This window comes from Rhineura floridana, chromosome 19 (genome assembly GCF_030035675.1).
Source record: "Rhineura floridana isolate rRhiFlo1 chromosome 19, rRhiFlo1.hap2, whole genome shotgun sequence".
NCBI lineage: Eukaryota > Metazoa > Chordata > Lepidosauria > Squamata > Rhineuridae > Rhineura > Rhineura floridana.
In genome coordinates this window covers 23,930,134-23,944,605 of record NC_084498.1, presented here as the reverse complement: position 1 = coordinate 23,944,605, position 14,472 = coordinate 23,930,134, and the positions used below count along the sequence as shown (strand labels likewise).

The window sequence follows — 14,472 nt, the reverse complement described above, 5'->3', positions numbered from 1 at the left end:
CAGAAGGTTTGATTTAAGATAACTGAAAAACAAATGATTTGGGCATTGAACATAAAAAGCCTGTCATTCTCCTGAATAAATATCATTTCATGATTTTTAAAATGTACCTTCTTGCAGTTGCTGTAGCTGCCTCTTAAGAGATGCCAATTTATCCTGATACATCCTGCAAGAGAATACATATTAAAGCAACAGGCCCAGTGAACACAGACTGCTGGTTTTATCTTCCCTTGCAATCAGTTATTTATATTACGCTGTTCTTGAAGAACTGACTGCAGGAGGCAAAAAAATAACAAATGTGAATTATGGTCTAAAATTTAGAATATTGCTAATTTTCTAATTGCTAAATTATTAGTAGGTTTTTTTCAATATATGAAGAAAGCAAAGATGTTTACCCATAAAACTACAGTCCGCCTCCCCTATGCACCCACTCCAAACTGCAGAACTTTATTTCTTAAAGACATTTATTCACAAAGAGCCATATAATTAAATGTAGGTGTTTGAGCCACAACATCATCTAAGCTATTTTACACAAGATATGGCTTCGCAAAATTTTTGAAAAGATACTGTATGAAAGGCAAAACTTAACAAGCATCTCCCAGACCAATAAACATTTTAAATAGGTAGAGTCAGGGAGACAAACTCACTATACAGATCCAGAAAGTACATGCATTGGGCAAACAAAGTGCCATTGATATGCTTAAAGTTCAACAGAGATGTTGAGCTTAGTTCATGTATAATGGTAAATCATAGTATGAAGTTGGCTTGTTTTCAAGAAGAGTTGTTAAGATTAACCAGTTTGTTCAGGTTTGGTCAACATTGTAAACTGTGGTTAGTCTTAAAAATAGAAACTTATTTCTTCCTCCTAGCTACAACGGATGGGGGGAGGGGGAAGGAAGTGTCTGAGTCTGAGGCTTCATCTAGAAACACTAAACCAGCCTTCCCCAACCTGGTGCCCTCCAGCTATCTTGGACTACAACTCCCATCAACTCCAGCCAGCGGTCAGAGATTATGGGACCTGGGAGTCCAATACCATTTGGCAGTCACCAGGCTGAGGAAGCCTGGATTAGATGGTAGTAAGAGGTGCAGGACCAATCAAAGGAAGGATTTCTCAATAAAACTGCTAATTCTTTACCTGTGTGTTTGGCTGAGTGGATGTCTTCCAAATATTGCTGTTCTGCGATTCTGATATTGGTTGTTTTTGTGACTTGAAATTAGGATTATAATTGTACTCATTTTAACCGTATTTTTTTTGTAACCTGCCCTCAGACCTTATGAAGGGTGGGCTGATAGTACTCTGTAGTTATTATTTGTACTAACAGTTCTTTTATTTAGGAAAATGTGATGCCAATTTGAATATTGTTGTTTACTGGTTCATGGAAGGATCCTCACCAACATCCATTTGAAGCTCAGCTCCTCTGGCTGGCATATTTCCCATCTGAAAAAGGCATCAAAATAGATATGTAAATCTGGAGAACACTTACTGTTCCTTCATCTCTACATAATCCTCCTCATCGTGCTTTGCCAGATCAGTTTCACTTGCATCTTCTGTATCTAAGGAACAAGAACACCAGCACCATGTCAAGAGCTGCACCGGTCAGCATATTTTTGTTCAAGCATTTCCCACTCCACGGCTGAAACAAACCCTACCTGAACGACAACAGAACTGCGCACTTTTAAAAAACCAAACACGCAAGAGAAGAAAGCTCATTTAAACAACTCTGCCATTTCTTGTTTTTGCATTATCCAAACCATGTTAAAAAGTACCAACCCTGGGCTCCCAAGAGACATCACAACAGGATTTTTCACAGCTGCTTCTGTCAATTTCCTTCTGATATTCATTCCATGCAAACTCTTTGATCCCACCACGCTTGTGTCTTGGTTATGTGGGTGGCATCCCAGCAGCTTGAACACAGCTCTCTCCCCTTTCCTTCCATCCCCTCCCTCTCCCTCTCGCACAAAACTCTCAGTCAGCTGCCTTTGTGGCTTTCAGTGATGATTTGGCCTTAAACTCTTTAGCCTGTCTTCACATTGCCATCTCTTAGTCTCATTCAACCTGGAACAATTACTACTGGCACATGCAAGACCTTTGGGGGAACTGACACATTCCTCTTGATGAGAGCCTCCTCCAGCATCATGTAAAGGCAGGATGTAGTTGTCTCAAATTAAATATGGCACCAGAAAAGAGAAGGCTGCCTTATACAGAGCCTGACCCTTCCTCCATTTGATTCACTGTTGTCTACACTGACTGGCAGCACCTCTCCATGACCTCAGGCCCACCTGCATATGCTGGGAATTGAACTTGTCACCTTTAGCATGCAAAGCATGGGCTCTACCATGGAATCACAGCCCCTCCATCTTCCAGCAGTGAGTTCCATAAAGTAATTTTCCATATGAAGAACTTAATTGAAGCAGAACTACCATTACTCTCTTCACTTTACGAGAGAAAAAAACTGCAACTCTAAACCAACTTCATTGAAAGAAAATCTTACAAAACCAATGCTTTTACTTCCAAGTAAACATAACTACAGACTGGGCCAAGATATATCTTCCCTTACAATTTACCCTATATAATTCTCCCCAAATCCTATTTCTAAGCCATCAGAGTTACATCTTGTGGGAATAAATCCCAGATGTTAAAATAATATATACTGAGCAAATAAGTTTATATAAAATGCCTGTTGCTCAACACAGACAAGGCAATAAATAAAGACAGAACAATAAGTGAAGTGAAAAGCAATTTGATAAGTACTACACTTAGCTGGGTTCTGGACCTGTAACAGAATGTAATCTCTCACACACATTCCTAGTTAAATAACAGTGAAATCTTATATATGTTTCCTCAGAAGCTATACACGCATTTCCTGGAACCAGGACTAAGGTTGCAGTCCGATACATGTCTACTCAGAAAGAAGCTCCATTGGGTTCAGTGGGACTTGCTTCCAGACAAGTACATGTTGGATTGCAACCTAGGTTGCACTGAGAACCATGAGACTTCCTGCCAAGTAAACAATGAAGGCTACTTTGCAAGTGTCTACATTTACTAACGAGTTACCCAACTGCAATTCAGGGCACATCCATACCTTATAGTTAACGCCCTCCTACAGCACTTTAACAGTCATGGCTTCCCCCAAAGAATCCAGGGAACTGTAGTTTATTGAGGATGCTGGGAATTGCCTCCTTACAACTCCCTGCACTGTTACCAAACTACTGTTCCCAGGATTCTTTGGATGAAACCATGACTGTTAATATTGCTTTAAACATAAGGCACAGATATGACCTCAGTGGAGTTGCTTCCAAGTAAAAGCACAAAACCGCTTGGGTAGACACTGGCCACCCTACAGACTGTATCCAACTTAAGTTATGCTCAGAGTAGACCCACTGGGTTGTATCCAATGTTAGTCCTCCTCAGACTAGAGTCACTGAAACAAATGAACCTGACTGAGATAGGTTCATTGATTTTAACAGGTACACTCTGGATAGGACACTAACACTGGATACAATCCTATGTGGTCACTGGCTCAGGAATAAGCCCAATGGTACTGGGCAGGACTTAGGTCTGTATCCAATGCTGGTCCTACTCAGAGTAGACCTCCAGAAAAAAGTGGAACTAAGTCAGCCACGTCTATTAATTTCAGTGGGGCATATCCAGTGTTAATGCTACTCACTGTAGACCTATTGACATTAATGGACATAACTAATGCAGGTTCATTCATTTCAATAGGACTACTTTGAATAAAGCACAGTTGGAAATAAGCCAATGGGTCTACTCTGAAAAGGACTAGCACTGAATACTTATACTAGCACTGGATACAATGCCAGCATAGGACTAGCATTGGATAGCAACGTGTGCACTGGCTCTGGAATGAGCCCAATGGACCTCAGCTTAGGGTTGCATCCAATACTCCTCCTCAAGGTTAGACCCACTGAAATTAATGGACCCAAGTTAGCCACGCCCCCCTGACTTCAGTGAGCCTACTTGGGACATAACTTAAGTGGGATGCAAACCAATGTGCACAAATAATCCCAATGAATGGCACTCGGCCCTTACTTGGCATAGACCAACTGAAGGGCCTCAGTTAGACAGGTCCCATTGGTTTCAGTGGGTCTACTCTGGGTAGAACTAACACTGGATAAAATCCTATGTGCGCACTGACTCAAGAGTAAACCCAATGGTACCGGGCAGTGCTTAGGGCTGCATCCGACGCTGACGTTACTCAGAAGAGACCCACTGAAATTGGTGCAACTAAGCCAGCTACCTCTACTAGTTTCAACAGGGTTGTATCCAGTGTTAACCCTACTCACCGCAGAACTACTGAAATCAATGGACACGGTTAACGCGGCTCATTCATTTCAACAGGCCTACTGCTCCAGGTAAGCAGCAGTTGGATACAACCCAACGGGTCTACTCTGAGTAAGCGCTCAGTTAGCCAGGTCCCCCCGTTGGTTTCCATGGGGCTACTCTCGAGTCAGGACGAAGCAGGGCCGAACGGCACCCCCGCAGGCACACTGACTCGGGCAGCAAACCCGGTGGAACTCGGCCCGAGAAGGCCGGCGCGACACCGGATTGGGGCCACCGGTCGACGGCGGAAAAGAGACAAGGAGAAAGCCTCACCTTCGTCGGAATCCCGCGCGCGGCCGCTGCGCTCTCCATCCTCTTCGTCGGCGGGGCTGTCCAGCTCCTCCTCCTCCTCGAAGCTCTCAGCGGCGGCGGCGGCAGCGGCGGCGGCGGGGCCCGTGCCGGCGGGCAGCGCAGCGGAGGCGGCGGCGGCAGCGGCGGGGGGCGGAGGCCCCGGCGGCGGCAGCGCGGGAGAAACCAGCGCTGCGACGCTCATGGCCGAAGCGGGGAGGAGGAGGAGGAGAAGGCTCCGCCGCCGCAGGCACCCGGCGCTTTTTCCCCTCACAGCGGCGAGCCGGTTTGTGGTTGTTGTTTTTTAACTCCCTAGCACAGGCAGCCGCAAGCTGCCCCCCCCCGCCTCCTACGCGCAGGCGCGCGAACCACTTCCGGTCCTTCCTTTCCTTCCTTCCTTGGCTGGCTTCTTCCTCCCTTAGTTGTGTTTGGACCACTGCGCCACCCGTATGGTGTAAGGCGCGGCGATACTCCGGCGGCGTTTGCGGCCCTAGACTGAATGTTTTAGACTCACGTGCCCGCCAAGCGTCTCCGGGGTCAGTTTGGGAGCCCTTCCTCGGCCCGCCCACTTTTGTTCCTTGTAGAAGACAGCAATGCCTCAGTTGGCGAAGTAGATGCGTTCGTGGAGGTCGCTTCTTTGCCATTTCTCAAAATAAAAGTGGCAGGTTAATCCTTAGTTATGCACGACCAATTCCTTCCTTTCCTTAGCTTATTTGGTGGGTTTCTTGTGGAGAAAAGCTAATTTATTTGACCTGCACAGGACTAACAAATAGTGCCCAGGTTGTGAAATAAATGGCAGCATTTCATCCCTGCTTTTGACTACTTTGCTAAACCACTTCTTGGCTGTGTGTGCGTGGCTATTTCTGGGCACTGATATCACCAACTTGGGGTCTCTTTGGGATATGTAGGTAGGCCCAGTTATCCAATACCTTTTTTAACCGGCATTGAATCTCAGACCGTATAAACACAAAGCATATATCCTCTACTATTGACTCGTAGAAAATATTTTCTTCCCCCTTTTCCGTTGCAAAGCTCTTTCTCTGTGGCAGCCAAAACGACTGACAGAACTCTAGCAAAATTCATTTGCACAGCTGGCAATGATGGCTGGTGGCTCCGTGTCAGTAGGGCAGTGACATCCGCTCTGGATTTTAATCCAAACTTTCAAGCTGTCCAAGGTGCTGAAGGACTAAAAGCCGATTCCAGTGCTGCCACTGACAGCAGGAGACAGTATCCTATTCTATATTTATGTATGTATTACATTTATACCCCGCCCTTCTTTTCATTATAAGGCAACTTACATATGATTCCCGGGCAGTCTCCCATACGGGCACTGACCAGACCTGACCCTGCTTAGCTTCAGCAGGGAGCTGGCCTCATGTGCCTTCAGACCAGTAATCTCACAGTCCAGTGGGGACTTGTTTTATTAACATGAGCGTCCATAAGATCACAGCATTAGAGCTTCTTGAAATTCATACTCAGGACACCCAAACTGAAGTTGGTCTTGACATTTGGAGGCCTCAAGCAAATAAATGCATCTACCAACACACACCAGGAGCACTTCACCAAGGTTTTTTTAAAAAGTTTATTTCATTTCTAGGATGCTTTCGAACCAGTCCTCGAGGCAATGGGATGATAGATAGATTGACAGATAAGAAGTGCCCTTTCTGTGGTAGAGCAGCAGGCATGGATCCTTATTGTAAAGGCCTTTTAAAAGGAAGGGCCATAGCTCAGTAGCAGAGCATCTGGTTTGCATGCCGGAGCTCCCAGTTTCAATCCCCAACATATTTAGGTACAGCGGTGAACGTTCCCCTGCTTGAAATCTTGGAGAACCGCTACCAGCCAGCGCAGCAAATACTGAGCTAGATGGACCAATAGTCTGACTCGGTACTGTATAAGGCAGCTCTCTATGTACCTATTTGTTCATAGAGATAGAAAATATTAGAGTTGCAATGCGTGTTCATAGAGATATAATAGAGTTGCAATGCGTGTTCATAGATATAATAGAGTTGCAAATAGTCCTTTTTTCTTGCTCCCACTGGAAAGAGCAGCAGAATGGTCTGACGCTTGTATAAGGCAGTTGATGTTTAAGATATCCAGGGTGCTTTTCAGCTCATTTGTTCTTAGTGCATTGTGTTACTGCTTCTTAAACAAAATGCGTATGCTGCTCTGAGTACATGTTAGTGTGTGTGTATGTATTTGAAATCAGTGATGTCCAAGCCATAAATTGCTTCTGGGGTTATGAGAATTGGAGGAATCAATGTTTGTTTATTTATTACATTTATATACTGCCCCATAGCCAAAGCTCTCTGGGCGGTTTACAGCAATTAAAAATAATAAAAACAAATATACAAATTTTAAAACACAAAAAACAATGTAAAAACACAATTAAGGCTATATAAAATATAATATAATATAATACAATATATAATATAATACAATAATACAATATAAATACAATACAATAATACAATATAAAAACTGACAAATCACCGGGCCCGGATGGCATCCACCCGAGAGTTCTCAAAGAACTCAAAGGTGAAATTGCTGATCTGCTAACTAAAATATGTAACTTGTCCCTCGGGTCCTCCTCCGTGCCTGAGGACTGGAAAGTGGCAAATGTAACACCAATCTTCAAAAAGGGATCCAGAGGGGATCCCGGAAATTACAGGCCAGTTAGCTTAACTTCTGTCCCTGGAAAACTGGTAGAAAGTATTATTAAAGCTAGATTAACCAAGCACATAGAAGAACAAGCCTTGCTGAAGCAGAGCCAGCATGGCTTCTGCAAGGGAAAGTCCTGTCTCAGTAACCTATTAGAATTCTTTGAGAGTGTCAACAAGCATATAGATAGAGGTGATCCAGTGGACATAGTGTACTTAGACTTTCAAAAAGCGTTTGACAAGGTACCTCACCAAAGGCTTCTGAGGAAGCTTAGCAGTCATGGAATAAGAGGAGAGGTCCTCTTGTGGATAAGGAATTGGTTAAGAAGCAGAAAGCAGAGAGTAGGAATAAACGGACAGTTCTCCCAATGGAGGGCTGTAGAAAGTGGAGTCCCTCAAGGATCGGTATTGGGACCTGTACTTTTCAACTTGTTCATTAATGACCTAGAATTAGGAGTGAGCAGTGAAGTGGCCAAGTTTGCTGACGACACTAAATTGTTCAGGGTTGTTAAAACAAAAAGGGATTGCGAAGAGCTCCAAAAAGACCTCTCCAAACTGAGCGAATGGGCGGAAAAATGGCAAATGCAATTCAATATAAACAAGTGTAAAATTATGCATATTGGAGCAAAAAATCTGAATTTCACATATACGCTCATGGGGTCTGAACTGGCGGTGACCGACCAGGAGAGAGACCTCGGGGTTGTGGTGGACAGCACGATGAAAATGTCGACCCAGTGTGCGGCAGCTGTGAAAAAGGCAAATTCCATGCTAGCGATAATTAGGAAAGGTATTGAAAATAAAACAGCCGATATCATAATGCCGTTGTATAAATCTATGGTGCGACCGCATTTGGAATACTGTGTACAGTTCTGGTCGCCTCATCTCAGAAAGGATATTATAGAGTTGGAAAAGGTTCAGAAGAGGGCAACCAGAATGATCAAGGGGATGGAGCGACTCCCTTACGAGGAAAGGTTGCAGCATTTGGGGCTTTTTAGTTTAGAGAAAAGGCGGGTCAGAGGAGACATGATAGAAGTGTATAAAATTATGCATGGCACTGAGAAAGTGGATAGAGAAAAGTTCTTCTCCCTCTCTCATAATACTAGAACTCGTGGACATTCAAAGAAGCTGAATGTTGGAAGATTCAGGACAGACAAAAGGAAGTACTTCTTTACTCAGCGCATAGTTAAACTATGGAATTTGCTCCCACAAGATGCAGTAATGGCCACCAGCTTGGATGGCTTTAAAAGAAGATTAGACAAATTCATGGAGGACAGGGCTATCAATGGCTACTAGCCATGATGGCTGTGCTCTGCCACCCTAGTCAGAGGCAGCATGCTTCTGAAAACCAGTTGCCAGAAGCCTCAGGAGGGGAGAGTGTTCTTGCACTCGGGTCCTGCTTGCGGGCTTCCCCCAGGCACCTGGTTGGCCACTGTGAGAACAGGATGCTGGACTAGATGGGCCACTGGCCTGATCCAGCAGGCTCTTCTTATGTTCTTAAGGCTGCCATTGAAACCACGTCTAATTCAGAAGTCAAGTCCTACTGATTTCAACGGTGCTGACTCCGGGATAAATGAGGTTTAGGACCGCAGCCTGATGTAGTAGATGTTGCAGTCCCAGTATTTTGGGTCGCGTACACACACCATCTATTCAGAGCGCATCCTCCCAACCCACCCACCCACCCCAGTCCTAGGAACTGTAGTTTACTTCCACAAAACTACAATTCCCAGCACCCTTAAACTACAGTTCCCGGGGGGGGGGACGCTTTAAATGCGCGGCGTGCACAAAGCCTCTGTAACTCTTCCTACTCTTGCCTTGCGCCTCCTTTCTGATCCGGCCGCCGCAATTGCTCCGCCCACGAAGGGGAGGGAGTAGGAGAAGGAAACCCTCCCGTTTTTCCTATTCGATCGCGGAAGTGCACTCCAGTTCCTCATTGGCGCACTCCAAGCCTTGTTCCGCCCCCTTCCCTTTTGTGTGGGCGGGAGGAAGGCGCGAGCTGGATAGGCGAGAGGAGCCGATAACCGATCTCCTGCTCCAAGGCCAGGCTCACCGCTGAGGCTGGCCAGCCGAGCGCCGAGGTGGTCGAACGCAATTGGCCGCGCCTGACGAGCAGTAGCCGCACCTCAGGCGAAGAAGCGGCTGCGGCGGCGGCAGAAGAAAAAACGGCGGGCTGAAGAGGCAGAGTCGTCCGGTCCCTTTCCCCCCCTCAGAGTAGGGCTCAGCCAGCGGCAGCTCTCGGGGCCGGACAGCGCCGAAGAACTTTTCCCAGTCCGGAGTCGGAGGTACTTCTGGGTTGCCTCAGGCGTCGGTGGCTGGCGGGGCGAGCAGGAGAGGAGGAATAGGGTCAGGTGAGGAGAAGCTGAAGCGCGGAGACGAAGGAGGCTGTGGGGAGGGGGGGGACGGAAAAGACCCCTGAGGGGCAACAGACCATCCCCCCTCTTAACCCCCCAAAAATAGAAATCGGGAAGGAAGTCTTCTGAGAGGAGAGAAGGAAAAGAAGCAGGGGGGGAGAGCAGCAGAGAACCGGACTGAGGAGAGAGCGGGGGGGAGGGGGAGAGAAGTAGCACGAGAGGAGGGAGGCAGCTGCGAGGAGGCGAGACGGAGGGACAGGGAGGTGAGGGGGTGGGGTAGAGTGTCCGGTGAAAACGGACGACCAAGGGAAGGAGCGTGTGTAGGGGGAGCGGGACCCCAGGGCTTTTGGAAGAGGGTTTGGCCAGATGAGAGTTGTGTGGGGTGGGACCCTGGGGCTGCTTGGGGGTTGGGAGGGGGGGAAGAGGGCCAGGGGACGATTTGGAGGGAGGGAAAGGCGGAAGGAAAGGCAGGCAGGCACGCACTGATTGAGGGAAGTTGCTTGAAGGCTGGGGAAGCAAGTGGGACAACGGGGAGGGAGAGGGAGAAAGAAGTGGGGGGCCTCTCAGGACTCTGTGCGGGGTAGGCAGGGAAACAGGGTCAGAGGGGTGGATAGTGTTTGAAGCCCATCCACGCCATACATTTAAAGCACATCCAATGCACATTTAAAGTGCATGATTTCCTCCAAAGAATCCTAGTAAATGTCATGTGTTAAGGGTGTTGGGGATCTGTGGCATTGTGAGGGGGGAAACTGCAGCGCCCACAGGATTCTTTGGGGGAAGGCGTGTGATTTGGATGCGCCTTAAATGTGTGGCATGGATCTATGAGAGAAAGGCTGAGCAGGAAGGAGGAACAGTCGGAGAACGCTAAGGGAGTAGGTTGGAGGGAGAAAATTGGGTGGGGGCATAAGTAGGGAGGGACCCCCACGTGGTGGGGTTGGAGAGTAATTGGAGGGATGGAGGTGTCAGGTTTGATGACCCCCTCCCCATTTGAAAGGGGGGTTGTCACATGGGAGGGAGGAGACACAGACCCTTGTGGGGTAGCTGTGTGAGAGGTGGGGAGACATCAGTGGGGGAAATACATTGGGGAGGGATGTCATGGAGGGAAGGAGCCTGGAGGAGCGGAAACATGGAAATGGGCCAGAGAAATGGGTGAGGTGAATGAGGAGTTGGGATCCCACATGTGAGGGAAGCCAGATGCTGCTGACAGAAGGTGTTGTAGCCAACCAAGTTCCACTTAAAATAGACCCACTGACGTACCTAAGTTAGTCATGCCTGTTCATTTCAACGGGTTTATTCTGAGTAGGTCTGACACTGGATATGACAACCCAATGTGTGTAGTTTGCTACTAACGTAAGCTGTCTTTGGGAAGGCTGCAGTTCTTGAAAGGTGGCTGGGAAATAATATAAAATAAATAAAATAAAGATACATTTTTAAAAACTGAGAGAAAATCCCCTCTCCCCCCGCCCCAGTGCAGTAGGGTGAGCAAGTGTTGAGGGGAGATGCAGGTTTGTGGGGTGTGGGGAGCAACTTGAGAATAGGGAGGTAGATGGGAGGAATTCCCTTCCCCCAATGCAAAATGGGAGGGCAGTGAATGGAAGGCGGAAAGCTGGGGAGGGGTGGGAAATGGATGGGGGTATATGTGAAATGGGACTCCAGGTGTGATGAAAGTAAAAGAGGGGAAGAGAACTTGAAGGGGGAGGACAAGCCAGATGTAGGGGAGGGAAGCAAGGTCAGGTGGAGGGAGGGTGACGGAGATGCAGGGTTGGGGTGGTGGTTCTTAAGGAACCCTCAGTGGCAGAGCGCATGCCTTGTATATAGAAGGCCCCAGGTTCGATCCATTCCCTGGGATCTCCAAGTAGGGCTAGGAAAGATTCCCTGCCTGAAACCCTGAAGGGCTACTGCCAGTCAGGCTGGACAGTACTGAGCTAGATGGACCCATGGTGATTCAGTATAGGGCAGCTTTCTGTGTGGATGTGGGGACTTTTCTTCCCTTTCTCCCTGGTGAGAAGGACGTGAGGTGGGAGAAGGGAAATTGAGGAGAGGCAGAGGTGGGGAGGCAGGTGCCAGAAAGCCATATGGGAAGGGAGCCAGATGGGAAATGCTGAGGTGAGAGAGGTAGCCACAGTGGAGGGAAGCTATGGGGGTGGATGGTTGGGTAGGAACCTGCTGGGAGAAAAAAGCAAATGAAGGGAGGAGGGCAATTTTAGGAGAGGGAATGAGATGTAAGCCCCCCCCCAATGGGGAGGAAGCCAAGTCCTCAACCGAGAGAAACACTATGTGTAGAGATCCGGGTGCGAACAAAGCAAGAGTGTTGAATAAATAGCTTGAGAAGAGGGAGCTGGATGTGAGTAATGTGAGTAAAGCGTGGGTAGATGTAGTGGTAGTGGTGATGGCGGCAGCTATGTGAATGTGGGGTGCAGTTAAGAGGATATATGTGTGAGGGAAATATGGGGGGAGAAGGAATATGAGGGAGCAACAGCTTGGGGAGAGGTCCAAAATAAGGAGCAAGCCTCCTTAAGATGCGTATTTGCATTATATGGAATCTTAGATTCTGTGAATCAACTGCAAAAGGTTGCAGGAGCAAATGGATATGTAGTTAGCATCAGAACACCCACATTACATTGCTAAGCCTGGTGTATAACATTTGCTAAAGATGTAAACCACTCTTATCATTGTGGGGGAGGAATGACATTGTGAAGTTTGGATAAGAGATAGATGGAGGGGTGACAATGATGCCGTGGGGGGACAGGGAGTAAGAGAAGTGGTGCTTGGGGTTAAGGGAAAGGTATTGGCAGGAAAGCAAGATGGGTTGGTGGTGGTCAGTGAAAGGGATAAACCGTGGGTGTTCAGTTTGTTTTATAAGCCCTGGTGGTGAGAGCACTTTTCTTTCCATGGCTTAACTTTAGCCTGGAGATAAGAGTGGTAATGCAGTGAGTTTCTGGGGTGTTGGAAGCAAATCCATTTATACTGGAACTTTACAATGCAGCACAATCATTTCTTAAAACGTAGGCCTAGAAATGCTTCTGCAGTAAGGAAGTAGGGCTTGCTTATCTTTCATGCTACCCCCATTCCTTGTAGCCTGTATTTCATTATGAGGCACATATTAACTGATGTATTAGAGATACGGCAAGTAATAGAAACATCAGGACTTTAATCCCGTTTATCTGTCTTTCTATATTGGTTTCATTTTATAAGGAAGCAGATTTTTATAGCTTTGACTCTGGTAATTTCCTCATGTCTGCATTAGAAAGGCTTTATTTCAGCTATGCACATCTTGCTGTTGTGTGTTTAAATAATTCTGTGTATGAACCTTTAGGAGTTCTACTTTTTTGGTAGCGTTTCCTCCTTTTCCTGGTGCTGTATATTAAAATCTCTTAATCTTGGATATAGCTATTTCTGACAGTTTTTTTCCCTTTTTGTTCCTGGAATCATCATATTTTAACTCTGCTAGTGATCCGTAGGCATATGTTGTATAACAACCTGGGTTTAGTCTTCCATGATTTGCAGTGGAAGGAATGTGGTTGCATGTAGATGACTGGGATTCTTGTAGATGACTTTTTTTGCTTTGCTTTTGCTGTCAGCCTGTTTGTGTGACTAAAAGTCTTCATGAAAAGATTGAGTGAGGGTAGGCAATTGGTAGGTCAGGGTGTGGGAGGGTCAATCTGGCCTCCAAAGGCTTCCTATCTGCCTCTTGGCATAGCTCACAAGGATCTCCCTTTAATTGATTACTCACATTGGCCACTTCTGCCACTTTTTTCCCACACAAGCAAAGAAGACTTTAACCTCAAACCTGAAATGGGCAAAATCTTCCCCTTACATTGCTTTTTTAAAAATCTTTGCTGCACGTTCCTTAGGCTCCTTCTGTGGGAAGGGTGATTAATAAATGCATGTTCCTGGGGTGTTCACTTAAGATGCAAGCAAAGTGCCCCTTAACTCCAAGTGCCAACAGTGGCCCTGTTCACATATCATAGTAAACCATTGTTGATGGTATATCGTGAATGTGGACATCACTCCCACATTGCTCTTTCTCTAGCTTGCTAGTGGGAACAACTAACCACAATCCCAATGACTGTGATCAGAAACTACAACTGGGAAACCAAGCAGAATACTTGGCTTCACATTGTGATTTCTTTGGAGCAAACCATGATTCCCAATCTCAAATGTAGCAGGAAGCCAGTGTTGTGGCTTGTTGCTCATGCTAGGGAAGGAGCAAAGTGGGAGCCATTTGCATGTTCACAGTAAACCATTAAGGATGGTTTGTCTTCACATGTGAATGCAGCCAGTGACAGAGTATCTCATGCACTTCAGCTGATTGTTCCTGTGCCAAAATGCAATGAAAAGAGAGTGAGCAGAGGAACTGGGTAGTAAGGAATGGACTCTGCTGAAATTTTGTTGTTAAATTGGGGAGGAAGGGGTCAAAAAGCCCTTTGCCTGTGACTTTGTGCAAGAGGAAGTGAGCAGTGGGTGGAACCAGTGTTACTGGCCTTCCAGATATTGCTCCAAAATATGGCAATACCTATGCTAACCAGGGAGATACAGGGTTCTCTTGAGTGGTCATCCTATCCCACCTTCATTGTGCTTTACCTCAAAGTTTGGTTTGTCATATATTATAAATCACAGGTTTTATTATTATTATTTTCTAAAATGTCCATGCATTTGCACTCAGTCCCCCAATGAATTAGCTGCATGGTGCTAGGCAGAATGTCCCCAAATACCAGGGGGTGAAACACTTGGGAATGGATTGTGAAGTGGCTGAACTTTGCTCCCATTTAAAAAGAAATTAGCTGATGGAATTAAAAAAATATCTAGACAAATGGGTGCAATTCACCAAGACTAGATT

At 46.5% G+C, this 14,472-nt stretch overlaps 2 protein-coding genes across 7 annotated transcripts in view; one reads left to right on the top strand and one right to left on the bottom strand.

Annotated features, from left to right (window-relative positions):
• Positions 1 to 5,124, bottom strand: part of SUDS3 (SDS3 homolog, SIN3A corepressor complex component) — a 41,012-nt gene extending 35,888 nt beyond the window's left edge. The window contains exons 1-3 of one of the 2 annotated variants that reach the window (XM_061602932.1): positions 4,613 to 5,124; positions 1,482 to 1,551; positions 108 to 163 (exon numbers count right to left, since the gene is read on the bottom strand). In XM_061602932.1, coding sequence (XP_061458916.1) covers positions 108 to 163; positions 1,482 to 1,551; positions 4,613 to 4,832 — 346 coding nt within the window. In that variant the 5' untranslated portion in view covers positions 4,833 to 5,124. The remainder of the gene's footprint in view (positions 1 to 107; positions 164 to 1,481; positions 1,552 to 4,612) is intronic. The other variant, XM_061602931.1, reaches the window with a different exon arrangement.
• A 4,160-nt stretch (positions 5,125 to 9,284) lies between these two features.
• TAOK3 (TAO kinase 3) overlaps positions 9,285 to 14,472 on the top strand; it is a 108,816-nt gene continuing 103,628 nt past the window's right edge. For 3 of the 5 annotated variants that reach the window (XM_061602528.1, XM_061602532.1, XM_061602526.1), the window contains exon 1: positions 9,285 to 9,629. The gene's annotated coding sequence lies outside the window, so the exon portion shown is untranslated. The remainder of the gene's footprint in view (positions 9,630 to 14,472) is intronic. The other 2 variants (XM_061602530.1, XM_061602527.1) reach the window with 1 other exon arrangement.